The sequence below is a fragment of the Amblyomma mixtum genome, chromosome 3, assembly GCF_055824585.1.
Source record: "Amblyomma mixtum isolate Tamu chromosome 3, ASM5582458v1, whole genome shotgun sequence".
In the NCBI taxonomy this organism is placed as follows: domain Eukaryota; kingdom Metazoa; phylum Arthropoda; class Arachnida; order Ixodida; family Ixodidae; genus Amblyomma; species Amblyomma mixtum.
The window spans coordinates 217173631-217197393 of record NC_143014.1 but is presented as its reverse complement, the minus strand read 5'-3'; the positions used below and the strand labels follow the sequence as shown (position 1 = coordinate 217197393).

The following is a 23763-nucleotide window of genomic DNA, read 5'->3' as shown; positions in this document are numbered from 1 at the left end:
TTAACCTTGGGATGCACTGGGGCTATGTGCTATAGCATTTCACATTCTTATGTGGTGTGTAAGCAGCGAATGTGGATAAGCTGTGCAAAAACTACCCACCACAGTGGTCACCAGCTTGTAATATATAGTGTCTTTTTGCCACAGTAGGCATCACTGTTCCATAACCGTTAGACTTGATTCTTCAGTGCATCCAAGCTTACCATTCCTATCTTTGCATTTAATTGCCCCTCTTACAGCTGTCCTTGCCTTGCAACTATTTATTTGTCTAGGGTTCTAAAGAACTGAGAAAGTTGGACGTTCACGTTTTTTTTTTTAATTTATTTGCAAGGGCTCATGCGTGTAGTATGAGCATTTGTAAAGGATCTACTGGATTTTTTTTTCCTGCTTGGCTGGGCTTGATGCAAATTATTTTTTCAGGGTTCAGAAAGGCACTCAATTCTTTCTCTTTCCTTCCTGATTTTGAGCTCGATATGCTGATGAGTCTCGCTTTTACTATTTTTTTTCCTTCATTCAACAGCTGTGTAAAGGACTTGGAGGAGAAGCACATTCTTTACCTGTTCCATAAGATCTCACCTGTATTGGATCAGATCGCCAGAAGAGAGGTAATTTCGCAAAGCATTTGACAGTTGTGTCTTAGCAATTTTCTGTTATGCTGCTGCTTTTGGGGTTGCACTGTGCACTGCCACCTACGGACTTAGCATGAACGCTTGAGTACATGGCTTGGACTCACATGAGCACCACTGAGTGCTAGTCGGTGGTTCCTAGACCATTCTGCGCGGTGTGTTTTTGGCGGCTGACGACAGCCACCCAAGCATGGTTTTGGTGCCACCAGTCAGTGATGAGCCGGGGATAATGTCAGGCCAAGCCACATGCTGCAGTGTGAGTGTGAAGTCTGCAGCCACCCACAAGCTTAACACGAATGCTTGAATGCATGGCTTTGATTAGCATTGGCACCGCTGAGCATTGGTTGCTGGGTCTGCGACCATGCTAGGGTGGCTGGAGGACACCTGCCGTGATCAGCCGCCCCAAACACACCATGCAGCATGGTCTCGGACCCAGCAGCCTCCGCTTAGTAGTGCTGTCAGGCCAAGCAGGTGCACACTTCAGCCTAAGTTTGCGAGAGGCTCTACTACCGCACTCAATATGAGCTGCAGTGCACAAGGTGTGCTAGGAGCTCAGTTCTCAAAGCAGTGCGAGCCCAGTGGCACTGGAGGTGTGTGCATTTAGCTATACATTCTAAGAACAAAGTATCCTAAATATATTCGCGTACCCCGCCGCGGTGGCTCAGTGGTTACGGCGCTCGGCTGCTGACCCGAAAGACGCGGGTTCGATCCCGGCCGCGGCGGCTGAATTTCTTTGGAGGAGAAATTCTTGAGGCCCGTGTGCTGTGCGATGTCAGTGCACGTTAAAGAACCCCAGGTGGTCGAAATTTCCGGAGCCCTTCACTACGGCGTGCGTCTCTCATAGCCTCAGTCGCTTTGGGACGTTAAACCCCAATAAACCAAACCATAAACCAAACCTAAATATATTCGCAACTTGGGTGCTCTGTGTGAAGGCACATTGATTTACTTCAAAGGGGATTGGCATACTGTTCACTCCAGGCATGTTGAAAGTCATGCTGAGCGCGATAGTACATTTGATATCACCTAACATGCATGTGCACCACAGCATTGGCCTAGTGGCTTGAGCATCGACATTTTGCATGGGAGGTGCGAGGTTCAACCCCCAGTGCCACCGGGCCACCACTGGTTTTCTCATTGGTACAAATTTTGTCCCTGGCCTGGTGCTCGACCCCTTTAGAGTGAAATCCTTGGAAAAATGGGTCTTTGAACTCGCATCACGCAGACCAAAGCATTGCAGCACTCTTTGGCCAAGGTGCCCTTGCACTAGTAAAAGCAAACAAGTTTCGCTTTTGTGTATTATTTTGGCTTTTAATATGTGGCAGACAGATTTGAAATGAAAGAAACAGAAGGCACAGTCAGTCAACTTATCTGTAATTCTGTCATGGCAGGTCTGCTGAGTATGGGTTGTGCTGAAGTATGAAATAAAGTGCAAGAACGTTTTTTTTTACTATCTGTACAAACATTTGAACCAAAGGTCAACTGCAGCAAAATTTTGCTTTCACTAGAATCCCGCTTAATGTACTTAGATATGTCATAAAAATAATTGTGACAAAGTTCCAAGCTTCTTTGCTCACTATTACTGTTGTTAAAAGCGTTTCGAAACCTCTGTAGCAGACGATGCCATGTGATGTGCTCCACGTTTGGCAACTTACCCGATATGATGTAGGTACAGGAAGTAGGGAGCGTTCCTCAAGCCTGGCCCATTGCAAGTGTGTGGATAGGGTCGGTGTGAAGGGAAAGGCTGGAAGCTAAAATGCAGTTTGCCAGTCCTAGGCTTGGCACTGCGGTAAAGTTTTTCAGAGATTTCAGGCAAGATTACCATGCAGAAATGCTGTGTAGCCGTTGGGGGACATGAATCCACACGCCGTGTGCATTTTCGAAGTACAGTAAACAGCGAGCCTTGTGCTGCACATGGAAATCTGTTTTCTTTCACATGTCGTTCTGGTAGGGTCCTTGCCGGGGTTGGCCAGAAAAAAGCGAAATTGAATTAAAAATCTGCCTAGTTTGAGGTGATTCTGGAAAAAAAAATGAGTTTTGACAAAAGCTGTACTAGCAGCTCTATCTCTCATCAGTAACAAGAAGACAAAAGCAGGTGCCGTGCAGCAAAAAGTACTCCCTTGTTGCAGCCGTTGGTTCGCAGGGCCGTAAATTCACAAGATCGGCGTTCACGTCGCTCACAGTACACGCTTGTAGTGTGTGCCCGCTCACTGCGCTTTGTCAGCTGCAGCAAGCTGCCGAAAATATAGAGCTTGGCACAGAATTTTCCAGTTTATATGTCATTTCTGGCACTCTGTTATAATAATAATTTGTTTATTTCCATCAATAATGGCTGGAGGCTGTGGGAAAAGTGGCCTGAGAAAGAAGCGCCTTGGCTGAAGCCCACAGCCTCCTTTACAAGGCAGGCAGCGATAGTACAACATGTTCAGAGTACAACATATACAGAATACTGCACTTTCACACGGTGTATTCACAGAAGTAACGTAAAAAATTAAAATAAGACATGATCACACTCTTTATCTTGTGAGCAATGATTTGTGAAATGTTTGCGCAGTGTTTGCACAAAAGTTGTTTGTAAATCAATATCTGATTTATGGAATGTATTTAAATGTGTTGGCCGTGTGCGACATTTTTTTGTGGAATTTGCCACACAATGGAACAGTGGAAGTGGCCACCTTCCTCGCTTCCGTGTAACGAGTGGCGTATGGATATGCGTTTTTATCGAGATCCGATTGTTCATGAAGAATCCTCAATTTTTCTTTTACTTCCTTTCTGAAGGTCAGACTTAGATTATAATTATAAAGATTAAACGCTCGTATTATATATTTTTTCAGCAATGAAATGTGAGGTATGAGGATTATATGGTCATTAAATAGTGCTTGAGAAAACATAGTTTTATAGTATATGCATTCTTTTGAAGTTTGTATGTTTCATTGTGCCGCACACCAACAAATATTGTCGAGAAAAAAAAAAAGGTTGTAAACCAGAAGCTTTATTTTCAAAGGTAACAAGCTCTGTGTTGCGCCATCATACCAACAACACTAGATAACTTGCTGAAAACCGATTCAGTACTCATCCGAAAACATATTTTGTGTGAGCATGAAACTAACACTACTTGCCATTTTTTTTGTTTTCGCTTTCATGAAGAAGTCTCACAATTCTCACACGACTACTCTTTATTTGCTTAGGTTTTGGCCAAAAATTTTGGCTTTTGTCTTTTGTTATAGACTGTTTACCGTTGACCATTTGTGAAGAGTTTTAGAGCAGAGTTGACTTTATCCTGAAAACTGTCAGGTTCTGGTGATGAAAAGAAATATACTAGCATCATCAGTTTACATTACGTATTTCGCATCTGTGTAAATATTTACTAGGTCATTTATGTGCGCAAGAAAGGGGAATGGGTCAAGAACACTGCTTTGAGGAACACCTTTACTGATGTGTTTTAAATGGGTGGCAATCTCTATGTGGACATATATTGATAGCAGTGACCACAGTAGGATTTCATGTTTTAGACTGTGCCCTCGACTGCCATAAATTTCATACAGAATGATAGTTGCAATCAAATGCTTTAGTGAAATCAACAGTAAAAGCCAAGCACAAAATTCTTGGTTTTAAACTGTGGTAGGATGAATTCTTTTTGTTGAAGTAGTGCTGATTCCATAGACTGTTGTTTCTTAAATCTATATTGGGCAGTAGAAATTAGATTATGCTTATCAAAAAAAATTGAACAGTTTCATATGTATGTTTCTCTAACCCTTTGGATAGCACTGGTGATATTGAAATAGGTCCATAATTTTTTATGCCGCTTATGTCCCCTTTTTCAGCCTTTTCTTTACCTTGGGAAAAATGACCGTTTCTTTGTAGCTTTTAATGGCTTTTTTTTTCTTCTAAAAAACTATTGCATTTAAAATTTAATGCCATACATGAAAACAAAGCCAGATAAATGTGGTTTTTAGGTTTGTGAAACAGTAACGAATTGCACGTTGTAAGAAAGTTTTATTTGCAAAAAATTAGGTTTTAGGCAGAAAGTCAACAAAACTTGTGAAGACATGCCTGTATCAAAAAGAAAAAAAGATGTTAAGAAATTTCTGAATTATGGGAAATGTTTGATATTTTATTGGCCATCTGTGAAAAAAAAATAAAACATCTATCTTGAATATTATTCTTGCTATAAAATATCAACTGGAAACCCTTTAGTTGAGCATTGAAGCTTGGCCGCCAGGGTTCCAAGCTGGTTCCCGTCGTCACTAATGTTAGAACTGAATCCCGTCGAAAAGGCAGCATCTTGAGACTCACTCACTGCTGGTCGGGTCATTGATAAAATCAATCATAGACAAACCACTGTCCTGAGACTTGCGACGTTTTAGAGCGCGCACCCCGCTTGTGGAGGTTGCCAAGCGACTTTGACTCTACCATGCCTTCGGAGCGTGTTGAAAATTTGCCTCTTAGTGGGAAAATGATAACTTTACAAGAACAAAATTTTATTTGTCTAGGTACAAGCCAGCAAGCCATAAGCAATGGGAAAGGTTTCGAAGTTGAGCAATGAAGTCGGCGTTAGTGCGCAATGAGTGTGGTACCGCATCTTTGCAGCACGTTAAAAGAATGCTACCTCACAGACAAGAAGAAAAGTATATTGGAAACGAAATTTCAGTTCTTTGACTACAAGCACGACACGCAGTGTGGACGTAGGCGACGTGGAAGGTTCTGAAATTTGAACAAGAAATCGTTAGTGGGCTAACGATGTTCTTCTGGGAATCTTCATTCTCCTGGGAAAGATAGCCCATGTCAAAGACATATTAAAATAATAGATGAAACATGGAGAAAGAATATTGACCATATACTTGATTGACCAAATTTGCATGCCTTCTACATCGCAGCTTGAGCTATTTTTTTTTTTTATGAGATGAAAACTGACTCTGCCTCAGGCTCCGTAAATGGGTGAACAAAAAAATGAAAATTGATTTCTATCAAGCATGAGTTTAGAATCGTCAGTGGATGTAAAACCCCCATAATAGTTCACAAAATAATGATTAAAGGTATCTGCAAAAGCACTCCCTGGTATTTCTTTGCTATAAAGAGCACCTTTTCCATGCGTGGAGGTGATTTGCAGCTATTTCAAACAGAATTTTGCTTTTGCCACAAAACATCAGGTTTATTCAAGCAGCGGTCAAATTCAGCATGAAATAGGGTTTCCTATGCAATAAACTAGTGATACAGCACATCGTTACAATGAATTTGTTTTAACAATTTGGTGGTTATCTACGACTATATTTTTTTCCCAGTCTAACCTTTTTTCCGGGAAATGTCGCTTATACTGACGTCCTTTCTTAAAGAGTTTTGGTTTGAGACGATTTTGGTGAGTGATTTTTCACTCACTTGTATTATCACTATGTCATCTCTAGTTTTTTGGACTTTCTCTGTTGACGTAGAACTAGCAGTCTTTTTATGGGGTGAAAAATTTTTTGCAGTTGGCCTTTAAGCTAGCATGGAAGCGTCAGTGATGTTACCAAAAGTCAAATGTACTATATAGTGCATCCAGGAAATGTTTGGCTCCAATATGGCATGTAATGTGCAAGGTCTTCAGATGAGCATTGCCTTGAAACGTTGTAATTGTGGTAAATATTTATAGTATTGAGAAATACAGCATCTAATGAAAAAGAAAATTCCACGTGTAGGACATCGGGTGCTGAAGAGCTAAGTGGATAAAAGGGGTAAGCATGGATTAAAGAACAAATGCAAGTTGATGATACTTCAGCTGAAATCTAGAGCAGGAATTGCAAAACAGTGGATAAGAATGGAAGGGAAATGTAGTCGAGGCCAGGATAGATTGAGTGAGGGAACAAAGCTAGGTTAGATTGTTGTTGTTTGGTGGCTACGACGAGCACAAGATACTTGTAATTGGAGATCACTGGAAAAGGCTTTTTTTTTTTTTTTTACTGCAGAGAACCCTTACTGGCTGGTGATGAGAGGTATTGGTAGAATGTATTTATGTGCCCGTACTTTCATCCTTTGTCGCAGGTGGAAAGCTGGAGATTGCAAGTCTACCTTAGAGGTGGCCGTGCAAAAAGTATGGCTCCGCTCTTTTGCCATTACCATGACTTCTTTCAATATGAGCTTCTAATGACTTCGTATTTTTATGCAGGAGCACTGACCCACCAGGTCTACATCCACATGTTCTCCGAAGAGCAGACAAATCTTATCATCAAACTTTTTGTGCTTGAGTTCGGAAGACACAGAAACTTCGTGAGTGGTGCTTAATCTATTGTGAGAGCACTAGGCATATAGTCATTGAGCATATAATGGGATATTTTATGATCTAGGAGCCGTTACATGCAGTGGTTGTGGTCAGGCAGAAATGGCAAAGATGCAAGTTGGTCATTCGCACCTTTACTGGTGTCTCTGAGCTCTCTTTGCAGCCCTTACATTATCTTGGGATTCATTCAAGCAGTGTATTTCTGTCTGCATTCATTTATTTTATGGATCTGCCTGCCATGGTGCCTCAAGTGGTTAAGGTGCTCAGCTACTTAGCCGACGGACCTGAGCTCAATCCCGGCTGCAACGGCGCCGCATTTCGATGGAGTCGAAACACAAAGGGTGCCTGTGTGCTGTGCGATGTTAGTGCTTGTTAAAGAACCCCACCTTCCTCCCTTCACTCGTCCACATCCCTTGCCTGAACAATGAACAACCCACTCCCCTGTGCTCGCTAAGTGCAGTTCTGTCGTGAGCAAGCGCATGACCGTCGGCTTATGGCGTCGCGAAGTACGAGAGTGCCAGAGTTGCCTGACTGCTGCACAGTTCAGAAGAACTTCCATAAATTCAATTACGAATTACTCGCTGCACCAAATGAGCTCATAGTTGATTCAGTTGCTCCGAGGTGTATAGCGAACAACTAGCCAATAAACAAGTTGGGTTTGAAAAATGGTGTCAGGACCCCTAAATGAGATCTCGGCAAGGCCTGTTGCATTCCAGCTTTCAAAAGTAGGCTCACATGTGATGTTTATATTGCATTTGTGTTTAGCTAGGCTGTGGTAAAATGCAGCAGTTTATGGCTTGAATTTATATGAGTATGGAAAATGTCCCAGAAACTATGGTAGGAGGCAAGTTAAGGAGTACAGACACCTAATTGTGGTGGCATGTTTTATTCTCTACAATGATGTGCAAGACACTACTATGCATAAATCAGCCTGTGGTATTTGCCAACGACTGCTAAATAATTTATAATCAAATGTTTTTTCGTGGTGTTCCGGTTGTAACAGCCGAACGATGGCTGTGACGTTAAAATGTTCTTATGCATCACGTGAGGCATGGAAAAACATCGATATAATCGCTGCTTCATCGATTTAATTCACTACTGTGCTGAAGCCAGCCTTCCTCAAGAGATGGGATGACAATGAATGTAGAAGCGGCCATTATAGTGCAGTTTTTTTGTGCGTCACGCGACCTGTAACCACACTTTGACGTCACAGTCATCGGTCGGCTGTTGAAACCGCAACAGCACGAGAAAGAAATTCAATGATAATATATTTAGCAGTCATACTAGAACGCCTCATGGTAACCTCTGTATAATAATGTTTTAACCATCATTACAAACAAGAAAACACGCACCCAAAAGTTAGGTGTCTATACTCCTTTAAAAAGAAAGCAGTTGGTAGCAGTGTGCCATTATCTGTGGCATCCGGTATAACTGTTGCTGGCAAATCCCAACAGTAAAGAAAATCTCATTATAAATGTTTGATGGTATGGAACAGGCCAGGGGCGTCAAAATTCTTGAGCTTATAATTTCTTCTTGTGGGAAGTTTCTTGTTTCGGTAACCAGAAAAAGGTTAAACAGCTGACTATTTTTTTTTGTCGGAGAGAAGTTCTGGGCGGCAGTCCTGAATATCGGCAGTGCTTCACTGCGCAGTTAAGTTGTGTCCGACTATAGGTGACCCGTGTGGAAATCCAGCATGCAAGCCGTGTGTCTAGCATGCAAGGAGCTGTGGTGCAGGAGAACGGTGTATGGCGACCTGCCATTGGAATAATGCTGATGCCATCTTTTTCGTTCTTGTGGTTCATTTAATCTGTGAGAAACAATGACTGGGTATCAGGGCCGGCAGCACATTTGAGGTGCATACTCTGCATGCTCACTGAGGTTGAAAAGAAAGAGCTCTCCCAGGATTGTGATGTCGTTGGTGTGAGCTCGGCAGCCAGGCTTAATTTCGTAAATCCTAGTTCACTCAAGCGCGCAGCAAGCCGACAAAGCTACCTTGATGGGCTGAAGGTATGCTGTCGTCCTTGGCTTTTCTTGCCTCATAAAAGTTGGTGACATGCTAGCAATCACTGTTCCACTTCATTTCATGTTGTCTGACAGTGTTCTAACTTTTTGTTACCTTGAACTGTAGAGAGAGGTTCCAAGAAATAGAATTTTTTGCCTGTAATGTCTGGAAGGACACTGGGTGGGAGCACATTCTTAGATGGCATGCAAGAAACATGGCGTTGTATGTAAAGGTCTGCCGTGCTAATGGTAGCGTCCTCTCTCGGGTTGTGCTCGCATTCAGGGGTGCAGTGTATGAAAACTGGCGGCTGGGTAAGCTGTACAACACTGTCTGTCATGCTTCATGCCCGCAAATGCTCTGAGCATTAAAGGGACACTGAGGAGAAATTGAAGTTGGCTTGTATCGACAGAATACCAGCTCCTGATTACAAAAACGCCACTCATACTGACAACAAAGATCTTGTAACATAGAAAAGAGCAAGAACCAAAATACAGGTATCGCCGCCACAGGCCAAACTCGCAAGTACAAGCGTGATGACGTCATAGGACAAAGCAGTGTTGCTAGAACCAATGGTTCTAGCAACTCTAGGACCCGAGAACCCACAAATCCCTGAGGCGCAGCCAATGCATGCGCAAATGTCCTTGACCTCGCCAGATGGCGTCACGTGCCCGGCAGCTATGCGCGCTCCTGAAGCATCGGGACCAATCAGCGCCTGTTTTCCGGTGGTAGGCGGGCTCCCGGTATTCCGCTAGCGGTAACATACACGGTATGCTAACACGGTATGCTAAAGGTGTCTATTTGCGAGAACTTCGTTGACGACTTCGAGAACGAGATACATCGTAACGCTGGCAAAACGCCAGTGCAAACGTAATCGAAGCGACTGTAGCGATGGCCGCAATAGCCGATAGATGCCTTCAACGTGCGGCTGGCGGTAGCTTTCTTTTCGGCTGCTGCTAGGCCGCACTGCTGGCCGCCAGAAATCACGGAGTCTGCGGTACGTCATGCGCACGTCATGTTTCACGTCACTTAGTCCTGTGTCGTCATAGGAGAATCCCAAGTTTGAATCAGAGCGGCGGGAAAAACTTTTTCAACTTCGAATCCAAATTTCTTAGAACTAAATGCATCTTTCGCTGCCGGCCAAGTGGCAACAAAGCCATGACATGCCGAACTATCGGATTTTACTATAAAAAAAATATTAATAGTGCTCTCCTCAGTGTCCCTTTAAGCAAGACCCCAAAGGCCAAAGGAAAGATGGTGGGGTCTCTGAAACCGTATCGTCCACGTGGGTTGTTCTGTTTTTCACGAGCCACAGAGAGCAGCCTTGATGCACTGCCACATCTAAATGGTGCTTTAGGTGCTTCTCTAGGTAACCTCTGACTAGATTCGAGGCTGCCAGGGGTTGGAGCAGAGCGGCATTGAAGGAGTATTGGGGCGCAACGCAGAATGTGTTGTTGTCTTCTCGTCTCCTTCAGCTTGAACCTCCAATTGGCACCCATGAAGCTACACATTTGCTATTTTCCTTTTTCTCTCTCTGCATAGCCAAAGCTTTCATGCGCTTTTAGTAGCTTTTCTTTCCCTTGCATATGGTGTGTTTTTATACTCTCCACCCAGCTTCATTTGCTCATGAGATTCCAAGTGATGCTACCTAGCTGTGCGGTGATATCGCACAACCTGTTAGCACAAAAGGTTTTGCAATTGTGAGGTGTAAAAAAAAATGTATACATAGGAAGCAGTGGGTCATTAGGTTCATGCGCTTTTGAGTTCGGGCCACCGCGGTGGCTCAGTGGTTAAGGTGCTCGGCTGCTGACCCGAAAGACGCGGGTTCCATCCCGGCCGCGGCAGTTGAATTTCGATGGAGGCGAAATTCTAGAGGCCCGTGTACTGTGTGATGTCAGTGCATGTAAAGAACCCCAGGTGGTTGAATTATCCAGAGTCCTTCACTACGGCGTCTCTCATAGCCTGAGTCGCTTTGGGACGTTAAACCCCATAAACCAAACCAAACCAAACCCAGCTTTTGAGTTTGAATGCTTTTGAATGGAGCTCACGATATGATAGTACCCTCAGGAATTACTTTTCAGCGGTGAAGACTTACTTTCTGCACATAAAGACATAGCATGTGGCTGACGTAATTGTGGCCCTGTCTGGGCAACAACAATATGAAAGGGAATTCTTTTTGCTCTTGGAAGCCCAATTTATTTTTACTTCTACATGGAAGCTGAAAAAGAAAAAAAAATAAATAAAACAGGTTATTATTCTGCACAAAAACTGCACCGGAAACTTGTCATTAGCTTCTGTCTCGTACTTGGGGAGTAAGGCTGTGTGAAACTCGGTTACAATAAGATCAGGTGTGCCCTTTTGTATAGCTTTAATCTGCACACACTACACGTGAAGAGAATTGGAAGTTTGTGAAATTCCCCTGTACCTCTGTTCTTTCCTCCTCCCTTCCCTTTTTCTTGTTTTCCAGGATGGAGACATCATCAACCAAGTCTTTATGCCAGAGTTCCTGATACGAGTCTTCATGGAAAACCAAGGGACTACTTTTGACGAGAGCGAGAGGCTGATGAGAGGTTGAACGCCTTGAACTTCCTGTGGAACACTCACTTCTGGAAGTGTTCATTCTACCGAAGGCACGAAGTGCCATCCTTGGCATTCTGGAAGTAGGCTGTACCTGGTTCTCTGACAAATCATTGTGGAACAGTCACTGAAACTTAAGGAGAATTCGCGCAGCTGACCTTTGTCCTTTGGATCTTTCATCGCATCGTATCCCACTTCTGCTCCATGCGGTTCTCTCTTGGACCGTGATGTTGCAGAACGTAGCATGGCGAAAGACTTGCATGCACCCCTAATCCGCTTATCATGACCTGCAAAGGTGAAGGTGTGAACAGGAGGTGATAAGTGGATTAGATGTGTGCAGCCTTTCTCTGTGCGGGCTGAGCATGGACCTCATGGAGCAGAAGCCGGACGTCACGTGATGCCAGGTACACGGGCCAATGGCCTGTCTTGTGAATTCACTGTTACTAACCTGTGGCTGCGGGTTTAATGACAATATATGAAAATATAAATGTGTGCTAATGTTTCCCAGCCCTTGCTTCATGTTGTTTGATTGACCAATGCCTGGCAGCAATTAAGAGACAGTTTAGCTTCTACTATATTCATTTGTTTGTTTTTGTTTCTGTTCGGGTGCTACCCAGCAGGTGGAAATTTCTCTATACGCGTTGAACTATGTGTTTTCAACCGAAGAGCTTGTGTCTTTGCCAATGCCCAGCTTCGTTTAAGGTACTGTAGACACAAAATTTTTTCATGTTTTCATCTTTCAGAGTTTTTAATGTTAGCATATATCGACCGCCCTATGGTATCTCTAAGACTTCTAAATAATTTATAGAGTTTAATTTCTCGTTGCTGTTTTGGTTTTGGCTTCTACAGCCAAATTATGGCTGTGATATGTAAGGAGTGATTAGGTCAGGTAAGGCATGAAAAAAAAATGCAATATAATTGCTGATATGTAGATTCAATTAATTCATTCAATGCTCAAGGCAGAGCCTGGTCTTTGAAAAATTTTATCAGTGAAGTCAAAGTGATGAAATCTTTAGAGAGCGCGCATATTTTTGTATGCCGATTCTAAATATGTCATTCAGTTTCACGTAAACCAAGTCCTTGTGCACTTGTGCAATATGTAAGTGATGTTTTGGAGACAGCTTTCTAGAAATTTGCTACAGGGAACTTGCTGAAATGCATGTCATTGGTTTCTCTTGACATCAGGGAACACAATAAGGGTAAAGTCCTCATCCTGCCAATCATCAAACTTGAGTTATCGGGTTATTTAAGTTGCCACTCCAGAAACAGGAATACAAACTGTTCTTCAGAACCTCGTAACACAACTTCTATGGTAAGCAGGACGATAATTTTACCCTATTGCATTTCTTGATGTCCAGAGAAACCATTGGCATGCATTTTAGCAAGTTCCCTGCTGAAAAATTTCTTGAATGCTTTCGCCAAGACTTGCATAACATCTTGTATAATTGTACGAGGATTTGTTATGAATGAAATTAAATGACATATTTAGAATCAGCACACAAAATTGCATGTTCCTGGAAGATTGCAGAATTGTGTCTTCAATAATATATTTTTTTCAAAGACGAGGGTCCCCCCTTAAGCTGTCCTGCTTCAATGGTTGAAATAACAAAAACAATGTATCAGCTGTTATATTGGGGGGAAGGGGGGTGGGGTGTTTCGTGCCTCACACGACCTAAACACTCCTTGCACATCTCAGCCATCGTTAGGCTGAGAAACCGAAACAGCATGAAACAAGAAATTAAATTATGAAATATTTAGTGGCCGTAAGTGAATGTCATGTGGTGGTTTGTGTAATATAATGTGTTATGCATCGTTTCATAGAAAATTTGCAACTAAAATGAGAGGTATTTTATAGGCCTTTATATCTTACCGAATACATTTTTTAAGTTATCCATTATTTATTTTCCTGTGATAAGCAACTCACTATCAGTGCACCAGCCATATTGCATAAAGTGAATTGTCCAAGGATGGCTTGTTGGTTCAGTTTAGCATATGCAATGTTGTATTTACCTCTTGTATATACCATTAGCATGCTGAAGTGCAGCATGTTTAATAAATCATCTGAGCTTTCAAAACATGTCTTTTGATTAATAATGAAAGCAGCACTAATGTTATCAAATGTCATAAATTTTTTATTTTTCTGGATTTCAAATGAAATACTTTATATTTACATGTGAAACGAAACAATGCTTCAGTTTTTTTGCTTAAGCGCATGACAGCGTTAACCTTCCGCAAAAAGATGCACTGCTACTGAACGGTAATGCACAACAGCATGAATGGTATTGTTTCATCGTTTACATTCTCTTTTTTTTTAACCTTATTGTTTTTGAAGGTCATGCATTAGTCTGTTCGTAGCATATGCACGATATGCCTCATATTCTGTACAACTTCAAAAGCTTTTGTTAGTGGTTCTGCATTGCCAACTATACTGTGGGATGTCAGAGCACGCTAAGGAAACCCAGGTGGTATAAATTTCGGGAGCCCTTCACTACACCGTCCCTCATTACTTGAGTCTGTTTGGGACGTTAAACCTCCATAAACCAAGCATTGCCAACACAAATCCAGAGACAAGCTTACGGACTTAGACTGTCGTAAGAAAATTAATTTACCATGGGAAGAACTCTTTAGTCTTGCTTGTGGAAGAAAAGATAACATGCAAAGCTTTACTTACAGTGCCATCAAGGAGCTTTTCTCTCTTAAAGTATGAAATGAGTTGTGATGGTACTTCACTTTTGTATCTATAACCATTGGCAGTCCCTAAGGTACACTAGTGTCTTCAAAGAAAAGCATACAGAACAAATGCTATCTGTGTCATGCTCCTTGTGAAGAGCTGAGATCCTGTGATATTAATGCAGTTTCAGTGTTGCACAGTGTAGTCCCACTTTGAATATAATTCTTGCTTCTTTCAAATGGTTTAACTTAGCTTAGCTGAAAAACAGTTTTCCAAAATTCCCCTGCAACGTAACAATGGACTGACTGGTTCATTTAAACTGTGGAGTTCCTTCAAGAAAGGAGTGTGTGCATTCATTTGGTTTTATGGCCTCGTGCTGTGTAACTTTTCAATAGTATGAAAACGGTTGTTTTTCTTGATACCTAAAGTGTGTAGAATAACACCTGGAATTTCAAGTTCGACTGTTGTATTTAGGAACTCTGCAGCCTCGGAACTTCCAAAGTGCGCTGGAATTCCAATATATTTAGTAAAAGAAGTGAACGTGTTACGTCCCACTCTTCCAATCCATGGAATCATTATTGCAGCATCCACAAGACCACAAGCATTAAACTTCACTTTACAGCAAAATGCTGTTTTAGTGTGCTTGCACTGAGATGCCCACTCACAGATTTCACCCCTGTCTGGCTGAGCTTGACCTTAGTGGTGGCCCCCCTAGGTAAAGTGACATTTTTGACATCGCAACCTGTCCACCGGATTGTGCGCAAATTGCCCTCCGTGGCAAGTGGCAGTGCAGGTAATGATTGGTCATGAGAGCTTGCTCGGGGAGAGCAACCCAGTTCTTGCAAGCCCCACCGGTGCTAGCACCTGCCATCTCATTGCAGTGGAACATTAACCTCTGCAGCACTGCTCCAGGACACAACTCCAGTGGTCTAGTATCCTGTACTCCATAGGGGAAATAAACATTTACTAAGGGAAAGGGAGAGCACCCAGGAAGAACAAAGTCTGATGCCAATACGTATCTCAGAGTCAGGGGACATTTGCTGAAAAGATGCCCTGTGGTAAAGTTTTGAAGAAACTAAAGTTAGCAAACCCCCTCCTCGTGACTGGCGATCTATACGAAATGAACGGTAATTTTTAAAATGAAAATGTCTGTCAGCTGAAATCCACGTTTCTTGAAGAATTATGACATCCGGATTAAGCTGGGAAGAAATACAGTGTAAATCTGTTGAAGCTGTAAGAATAGAGCGACAGTTCCACTGTAGAACTCGCAACGACGCTATGGTTGCGAAAGCAGAGCAGCAGCAACTGCCTGCTCTAAAATGGTGTCCTTAGGCTTAGTGCCAAGCTGCTGCTTCTTTGATTTGGCCTGCGGACGCGGAGAAGTAGACGAATGAGACATCAGGGACCCGCTGCGCTTGAGAACCCGCACATCAGGCTCCATCATCTCAATCATAGATAATCATAGATAATTATCGATAATCATAGTCATAGATAAGATAGATAATCATGGATAACTGTCACCTGCCACGGTGGGCAGTTTGCTTACTATCCGGTGGGCAGGTTGTGATTACTCCTCAAGGTCATGTGACCTAGATGGCCCACATGCCTCCTGGATGGATCGATGGATCGATGGACGGACGGATGGATAGGAGCGCCCCCTTTGAAACGGGGTGGTGGCAATTGCCACCATGCTCAACTTTTCTTTTTTAATTTTTTTTTGTTTACTGTGTTGGCAATTCTCATTAAGAATCGCCATCATCTTTGTTGCTGTGTTGCTTTCTAAGCGCCACCTACCCGAGTCATACTCGTGATTCTTGGCTCACGACGTCGACGCTGCCATAGACGATACCGGATTTTTTAGGCAACGGGGCCTTTAACGCAATCGCGTTAAAAGGCTTTAAAAGTATCAGATGCACCAGCAAGATTACCAATGATTCGCCATATTCTTGTCATCGGAAAGAACGCAGTCAAGCGGGCAGAAAAAGACATCCAGTGCGATCTCCACAGTGTTGGCGGTCAGAAGAAAGCGAGGCACTTTCATTGTGCGTGACTGTTCCGTCCAGGTTTGAGTGAGCAAGATAGCGTCTTGGAACTGGTAAGCCGCACTGAACATCAGATGGATTTTTGGCCTTTCCAAAAAAGCCATTTTCCTTGACGTTGCTAAAGCTTATGACAGCCTCTTCAAATTTCCATACGAAACTGTTTACAAAGTATCAGTGTACGAAGTCATCTGCGGATAATCCACTTATTTTCTGCGAACATTTTATACGAGTACGGTTAGCGAGCACTTTGAGTTGGGAAAGAGCTGCATCACTAGCTGTGCCTCAAGGAAGTGTTCTTTCCTCCAGACTGGCAATGGCATGGTCTTCCCGGGGCCTTTCAAAATAATCGCAGGTCAGGCCGAATATATCAATATATGGAGGCGACATTTGCATTTGGTTTATTGGCTACCAACACAAGCGACTAGCATTGATAGCTCTACAGACCCTTATTACGATACAAGATTAACTACGAGGTGTGGGATTGACTGTATCAGTAGAAAAGTCCGGCTTTACCCTGTACAGACGCTATGCGTGGCTGAACATAGACCTCGGAAACTTGTCCATTCGCCAAATTCAGTCGCATGCACTTTTTACGTCTCCAGAGGTTACGAGATCCACAGAATCGCAGGCAAACAATGACAAAAATCATGCTTCCTCAATGGTATAACTCTACGAAGCCCCATAGTGAGCCGGATACTGCACCAAAAACCTTTAGTTCCCCCACCTGTGTCACAATTTGAGCGTATGAATGTTTTGCACTGAATGAGCTTATAGAAGAGTAGCCCATGAAGTTCCGGAAGTAGCTGCGAATAACAAAGTTTAGTCATGAGCCGCTATCAAGACCTCTCCGCCTTATTGTTTCCAAGAGGTTATTAATGCAACTTGGTCTCCTGGAAGAGGAGGTAGCTGCGGGCAAGCTCTTCTCTTGCATCTTAAAAAAAAGTTTAAACACCCTGCCTATACTCGGCGCTTAACACTGATAGTGTCCTAGGTATGCATTTTCAGAGACCATGGGAGCGATTAAACCCGCCTTGGTCATTTGAGAGCCTCAAGTGCCCGTTGATCATTCCTCGCGCTGATTCTAGCGGAGTATTTCTTTTTGGTGGAAACATGATCGTTCGTACAACTGTATATTTTGAAAGAGAATTCGAGCACTGTAAGATCGCGCCTCGTACACGACCTCGCTGGCTCTCCCCTTTGTACTTCCCGCGTGGCTCGCGCAGTGCAGCAACAAATGCGGAAGCGGCATGGGGAGGACGCCACTTTGGAACGCAGCCGTGACGCCTCGGGCAGAGAGAAGGCCCCCGCACGACCTCCTCTCTTTGGCAACTACGTCACGCTAGGAGGATGGTTGTGTCGGATGGGAGAGAAGGCCAGCCGGCGGCCGGCGGCGCGCCCATAAACCCGCACGCGCATCCGCAAACTTGCTGGTCAGTCTTGGCTTGGCTTGGCTAAGCGTGGCTCTTCGGCCCGCAAAAAATATTGAAGGGTCGTGCATGGGAACGCCGTTTGTTTGTTGAGGTTATGTTTTACACTACTTTTTAATTATATATACAAATAAAAACACATAAACCTTGAACAGTGAGTATTACTAAAGTGTAGAACAAAGCATATAGATATATATATTCCCACTATATTGTTCTCCCGCTGGTTTGGACGATTTTGTGTCAGTTGCTGGCAACACTTTCAGGGACGGGAAAGCAGCAACATGAGCAGCATGGAGGAAAGAAGGATGATGAGCAGCAAGAACCACGTTTTTGACAGCATCGTGAAGCATGGCGCATCTTGAGTGATCGTAAGCGGAGCTTACGAAATTGCTGCTGGTCGTTTCTGTGCTATTATTCATCCATTGGAATGCAACAATGCCTGGCTGTTGCTGTGCACCCAACTGCAAGTCAAATTATGACGGCGGCCCAAGTGTCCGAGTGCACAGGTTTCCTACTGACCCGACGATGCGGGCAGCATGGGTCAGAGCAGTTCCCCGGAAAGACTTCTTGCCAACGAAGTACACAGTGGTAAGCATTCTTTTTTGTATTGTTATATGGTGCTCTCGGACGAAAAGCTTTCGTCGTGCGGTTTATTTGCTGATGGTCGCTAATGCATGATTTCGGTTACGCATGGTACCATCGTAACGCTCGTGCTGACGACCTTTATTTTTGACTCTCAGACACAGCGTCACAGGGTCTTTGAATTTTTCGGCACGTTTGCTAATGCCATCTTTTTTCCACTTATATGCTCATTTGATTTTTTAAATTTTATTTCAGGTATGTGAAAAGCATTTCCTGCCCACGGATTACGTGAAAACAACTGCCTACACAGATATCAAAACTGGAAAAGTTGTCGAAATTTCCTTGAAAACCATTCGTCTGAAACGAAGTGCAGTCCCAAGTTTGTTTCCGAAGTGCCCCGCATATTTGTCGCGACCACAAGCGCCGACTCGAGAAGCACCAGATGAGAAAAGGATGCGCTTGGAAGCTGCTTCTTTACAAGAGGCAATACTGCTTTCGAAGCAGACTCAAGCTGAAGAGGAGGCCAAAAATAGGATAACCGGTTTCTCCGATTTCCTCGATGCCTTGCCAAGCCTTCAAAATTCCGGCTTCTGGACTATTGTCAACAAGGATGGGAAGGTTTTCTTCTTGGATTTGACACTTCAGTCCACTCCTGCAGTCCGTTCGTCCGTGGTTGTGTCATCAGACCTTCGCGTAGAAGTGTTTTTTGGTGAAACGCGCCTGAGCAAGTGTGGTGAGGTGCTCCTGCCTGAAAAGCTTTGTGACCTAAGGGATTTGAAAACAGTGCTACAGATGATTGAAGAGATGCAAAGGAATATCTCCATTGAGCCTTCTGAGAAGATTCGTCGTCTTCTGCAATTGGTAGCTACTTTACTGAATGAAATGAGTGATGAACATTTTGCATGCAAGTTGCAAGAATGGCATTTGGAAGTGCTGAAATTCTGCAAAACCCATGTAGATCTTGTTTTAAACAATGCTAACCGATATCCTTCAGATTTCTTGGTTTTTGCAAGCCTTTTGTTCACGATTTCACCTCACGCTTACAAGTTTTTAAGAAGCTCGATGAAAGTTAAATTGCCGCACCCAGACACAGTCAGACGGCTCTGTTCATCATATGATGTAAGTCCTGCTACAGAGCAACAGGAATCCAACTTCCTTTCTTATGCGAAGCGGGTTGTGAACACTTACAAAGAGCATGAACGGACAGTGACTTTAATGATAGACGAAGTGCACCTTCAAGCATATTTTGATTACAAGGCTGGCTTCGTGGCAGGTGCTGCTGTTAACTCATCAAGGCCTGCAAAAACAGCCCACGTATTCATGATCCAGAGCCTGCTTTCTTCAAACAAAGATGTTGTACACATTCTACCTGTTGCACAAATTGATGCCAGGGCACTGCATGACTTCCTTCGGAAGCTTATTATTGATCTGGAGGCATCTGGTTTTAGGATCTTAGCACTGATATCAGACAATAACTCCATAAACAGGAAAGCTATGTCATTCTTTGCTACGCCTGCAAAACTCAGCATTGTGTATCAGCATCCTGCCGACCCATCACGCCCCCTGTTTTTTGTGGTAGACCCGGTCCACTTGCTTAAGTGCATTAGGAACAACTGGCTCAATCAGCGCAACATTGGGAAGTGCATGTACTTTCCTGATCCGAAAAGTACTGATGCCCAACCAAAGATACTTACAGCATCCTTTAAAGTATTGTGTCAGCTTCACGAAGCCGAGAAAAATGAGCTCTTACAGGTAGCGCCAACGCTTACCTTAAAAGCTCTGAACCCTTCAAATATGGAACGCCAAAATGTTAAGTTAGCCCTGAAGATTTTTAGCTCATCTACTGTTGCTGCTCTTAACACAGCTTCATTGCAGCATGCTCAGGAAACATCTGAATACATTGACACCATTTTGACTTGGTGGAATGTGGTCAATGTAAAAACGCCAAAAAAAGGACAGCGGCTTCGAGATGAGTTGCAAAGCCCAATATCATCTTCGTCGTGTCCTCAGCTTGAATTTTTGAGCAGAATAGTTCACTGGCTTGACCACTGGGCAAGTCTGAAACACGACAATGGCCGCCTGACTCGTGAAACGCACTCTGCTTTGAGCCACACTACTCATGCCTTGCACGAACTCGCCATGTATTGTTTGGAAGAGCTTCATTTTAGTTACGTTCTCTTGGGAAAGTTTCAAACTGACAGCCTTGAGGATCGTTTTGGCAAGTACCGGCAACTGTCAGGGGCCAACTACCATGTGTCCATCAGGCAAATATATGAGTCGGAGAACAAGTTGCGTTTGCAAAAAGTTCTAGATTTGCCTGAGTTGGACATGATGCCAGTGTCAAGTGTGTCAAAGGTAGATGTACACTCACTGCAGCATCAATTTCGTGTTGCCGTGACTGACTCTGACATTGAGGCAAAAGTTTCGAGGCTGCCAGCGGTAACGTATGTCGCTGGCTACTGTGCCCATGCAGCTTTAAAAAAACTAGCATGCACATCCTGCAGGGAAAACCTTGTCCTGCAAGATGTAGATCTAGATAATGCAGAGAATGCATTAATCGCAAATATGTCTAGAGGAGGACTCAAGTTCCCACGAGCCGTTGTTGTAAACGCTGTGCTTTGCACAGAAATTGTACTGGACAAACTCAGGGCCCCAAAATATTGCACACAATTTTTCAGCCTTCCTAGGCAGAAGGATGCTCTTGTTGTCCTTGTATTTTCAGTCCTTGGAGAAATTGATGACCTAGATGTGTGTGATTTAGGCCACACAACAGATGAGGTGATGAAGCTTGTCATAAGTGCTGCGGCGAACACACTATTGAACAATTTGTGCCGCCGAGAAAATGATAAATTGTCCCATGCTAAGAATGAGCGGAAACTAAAAACCGTGAAGGCCTGAAAAATGCTGCCCTTTTGTTGTCTAGTGTTTATATAGTTGTCTTGTTTAGTTATGTGCATGCTCGTGTTTGTGGACTGTGCAAAAAGTGTATATGGTGTTTATACCTGGTTACAACCAAAAAACCTGCAGTTGCTAGCATTTGGCCACAGCCTGAAGCATCCGGTACCTCAGTGATGAACAAGCTACAAGAATTGAAATCAGAACTTTATTGCTTGACTATCCAAAAAATTGAGAAGCGTTAAAAGGCTTCAACTAATAATTTCTTCATATAATTAGGTATCTGTTTTGACCGCAACGGACGCTTTCAGAATGGAACTTTTTTTGTCATGGCGGAATTTCTGTGACTAGCCTGATTTTGGGCGGACCTTTACTGCAGACTTTAGTTGTATCCGACAGTATGATTATTTTATTTCAGCACATGCTGAGGAACTTGTTTTTGTTTATGCTGTTTGCTTTTGAGCGCATACAGATACCTATTTCTCCTTGGGGCACTCCAAACTGTTATACTTTATTAGTTCACCGTCTTTTAGCATTCATGTGTCAAGAATTTTGTTTGTGGATGGATCTTCAATTTCTCAACATTTTATGCAATCTCTGAATACTTGCAATCAAGGCTGATAGAAATGAGAAAGGAGAAGAAGAAAATTATTGTAAAAGATTGTTCTGTGACGATGGTCTGTGCATGCAACTGTCATGTCGATAAATTGTTTTCAGTAAGTGAGCTTTGAAATGAATTCTAAATAAATCTTTTCTTCTTCAAAACATTTGTTTGTATTTTTGAAATAAATTTCTTCTGGGCCTTCAAGACGTTGTTTTGCTATTGAACTTCCCTGAAAAGGGACTGTGAAAATGAATACTATCAATCAGTTATAGAGAACTAACTAGCGCCTTGAAAAAAAAAACTGATCTAATAGCACCCCTGACAATAAGAACACTGGCTGGCTCCTTTTGAGGACTTATGCAAAATTCATGTAAGTAGTCACATAGTCCCAGCAAAGCATAGCAGAATATTACTTTTTATGATAGTTTTGAGTGTGAAGAATCGCCAAACGCAAGAATTTCTGTGCCAGTTCTAAGTGCTCTGCAGTAAAAGTGAAATCTTAATTTGGTTTAGTGGCTATTGCTTCACGGAAAGCAGTAATTTTTAAAAACTAGAATCGTTACCACGCGCACGGGCACAGGTTTAAAAAAAAAAATGTCGACGCGCGTCCCTACGCTCGTGAAAGAAACCTAGGCGTGGCGAAGCTGACTTCCAGGCCCATCGCACTCGCGTGACGTCACCCTGCCGTGCGGAGGCCTTGGCTTTGCTCGGGCAGAGGGCGCGCGTGCGGCGTGGCCTTGCCGTCCCGAAAGGGGTGGTCTCCCTCCCACCGCGACTGATCAAAGGACTGATCCGCTGACTGATAGCGTTGTAGCCATGCGGGGAGGTAAACAAAGGTCTACCGGTTGGACGCAGCACGCCAGGGTGGCCGCCCTGAGGCAGTTACGCACGTGCATGCACTTAAGACGGAAAGTGCGTTCTTGGGGGAAGGCGAGGGTGTTGCGTGGAGAGCGTTTTACGAATGTTTTCTTGATTTGTTTGTTTTATTTATTCGAGCCCTGGTTTCGAGGCTATGCCCAACCCACAGGGCCGTGGCTACTGCGAAATTAAGTAGCGATTGGTTGATCAAAGACTGGGGCGGGTCAAGAGAAATGACCGCCCCAGCACCTTTGTTTATGTAAGAAATAAAAACGGAAGGAAAAGCCAGGAATGGCAGTCCTAAACAGGCTCCGTGCTTCGCACGTACGGAAAACTTCTAGGCTCTAACCGAGACCGCCGGTCGATGAGTAAGATTTTCCGAAGTCGCATCTCTGTGTGAGATAAGTCCTAAACAGGCTCCGTGCTTCGCACGTACGGAAAACTTCTAGGCTCTAACCGAGACCGCCGGTCGATGAGTAAGATTTTCCGAAGTCGCATCTCTGTGTGAGATAAGTCCTAAACAGGCTCCGTGCTTCGCACGTACGGAAAACTTCTAGGCTCTAACCGAGACCGCCGGTCGATGAGTAAGATTTTCCGAAGTCGCATCTCTGTGTGAGATAAGTCCTAAACAGGCTCCGTGCTTCGCACGTACGGAAAACTTCTAGGCTCTAACCGAGACCGCCGGTCGATGAGTAAGATTTTCCGAAGTCGCATCTCTGTGTGAGATAAGTCCCAACCAGGCTCCGTGCTTAGCACGTAAGGAAAACTTCTAGGCTCTAACCGAGACCGCCGGTCGATGAGTAAGATTTTCCCGAAGTTGTATCTCTGTGAGATAGTATCTCTATGTGAGATAAGTACCTTCTAAGTTGCAGTACTTGAAACGTCTGTGTGACTTCATGCTTCTGTAACTGAGTTTGCCTTGTATATACTCTGTAAATATAATTTCCCTTTCGTACCTTCTGCTTCTGGACTCCTGTGCTTCAAAACACCACCGAACAACTCACGTTTGGAGGAGGCTGAACTCCCCCGAAGAAAAGCAAACGAACCTGAAGAAGGAAGAGAATTTACTGGCGCAGTCACGACAGAATTCGGCAATCGTCGACCGTGAGCCGACACCACCGTCAAGCCAGCAGCGTCAGGCAACGACCGTCCGGGAACCCGGGAAGGAGCCGATCTTCAGGTCCAGCCAAGGGAACAAGGTAGTCCAGAGCGCCGACCCTGAGGCGTCCTTCATC

At 43.7% G+C, this 23763-nt stretch overlaps 1 protein-coding gene and 1 pseudogene across 6 annotated transcripts in view; both read left to right on the top strand.

The window, feature by feature from the left end:
* LOC149353679 (uncharacterized) overlaps positions 1–13524 on the top strand; it is a 52208-nt gene extending 38684 nt beyond the window's left edge. For 4 of the 5 annotated variants that reach the window (XM_089582723.1, XM_089582722.1, XM_089582725.1 and 1 more), the window contains 4 exons: positions 518–602; positions 6639–6687; positions 6763–6863; positions 11340–13524. In XM_089582723.1, coding sequence (XP_089438849.1) covers positions 518–602; positions 6639–6687; positions 6763–6863; positions 11340–11447 — 343 coding nt within the window. In that variant the 3' untranslated portion in view covers positions 11448–13524. The remainder of the gene's footprint in view (positions 1–517; positions 603–6638; positions 6688–6762; positions 6864–11339) is intronic. The other variant, XR_016291025.1, reaches the window with a different exon arrangement.
* Positions 13525–17906: 4382 nt separating this feature from the next.
* LOC149353678 (uncharacterized) lies at positions 17907–19036 on the top strand (annotated as a pseudogene). Its single transcript, XR_016289332.1, has 2 exons — positions 17907–18177; positions 18427–19036. The product of XR_016289332.1 is annotated as an uncharacterized LOC149353678 (transcript).
* Positions 19037–23763: the final 4727 nt, after the last annotated feature.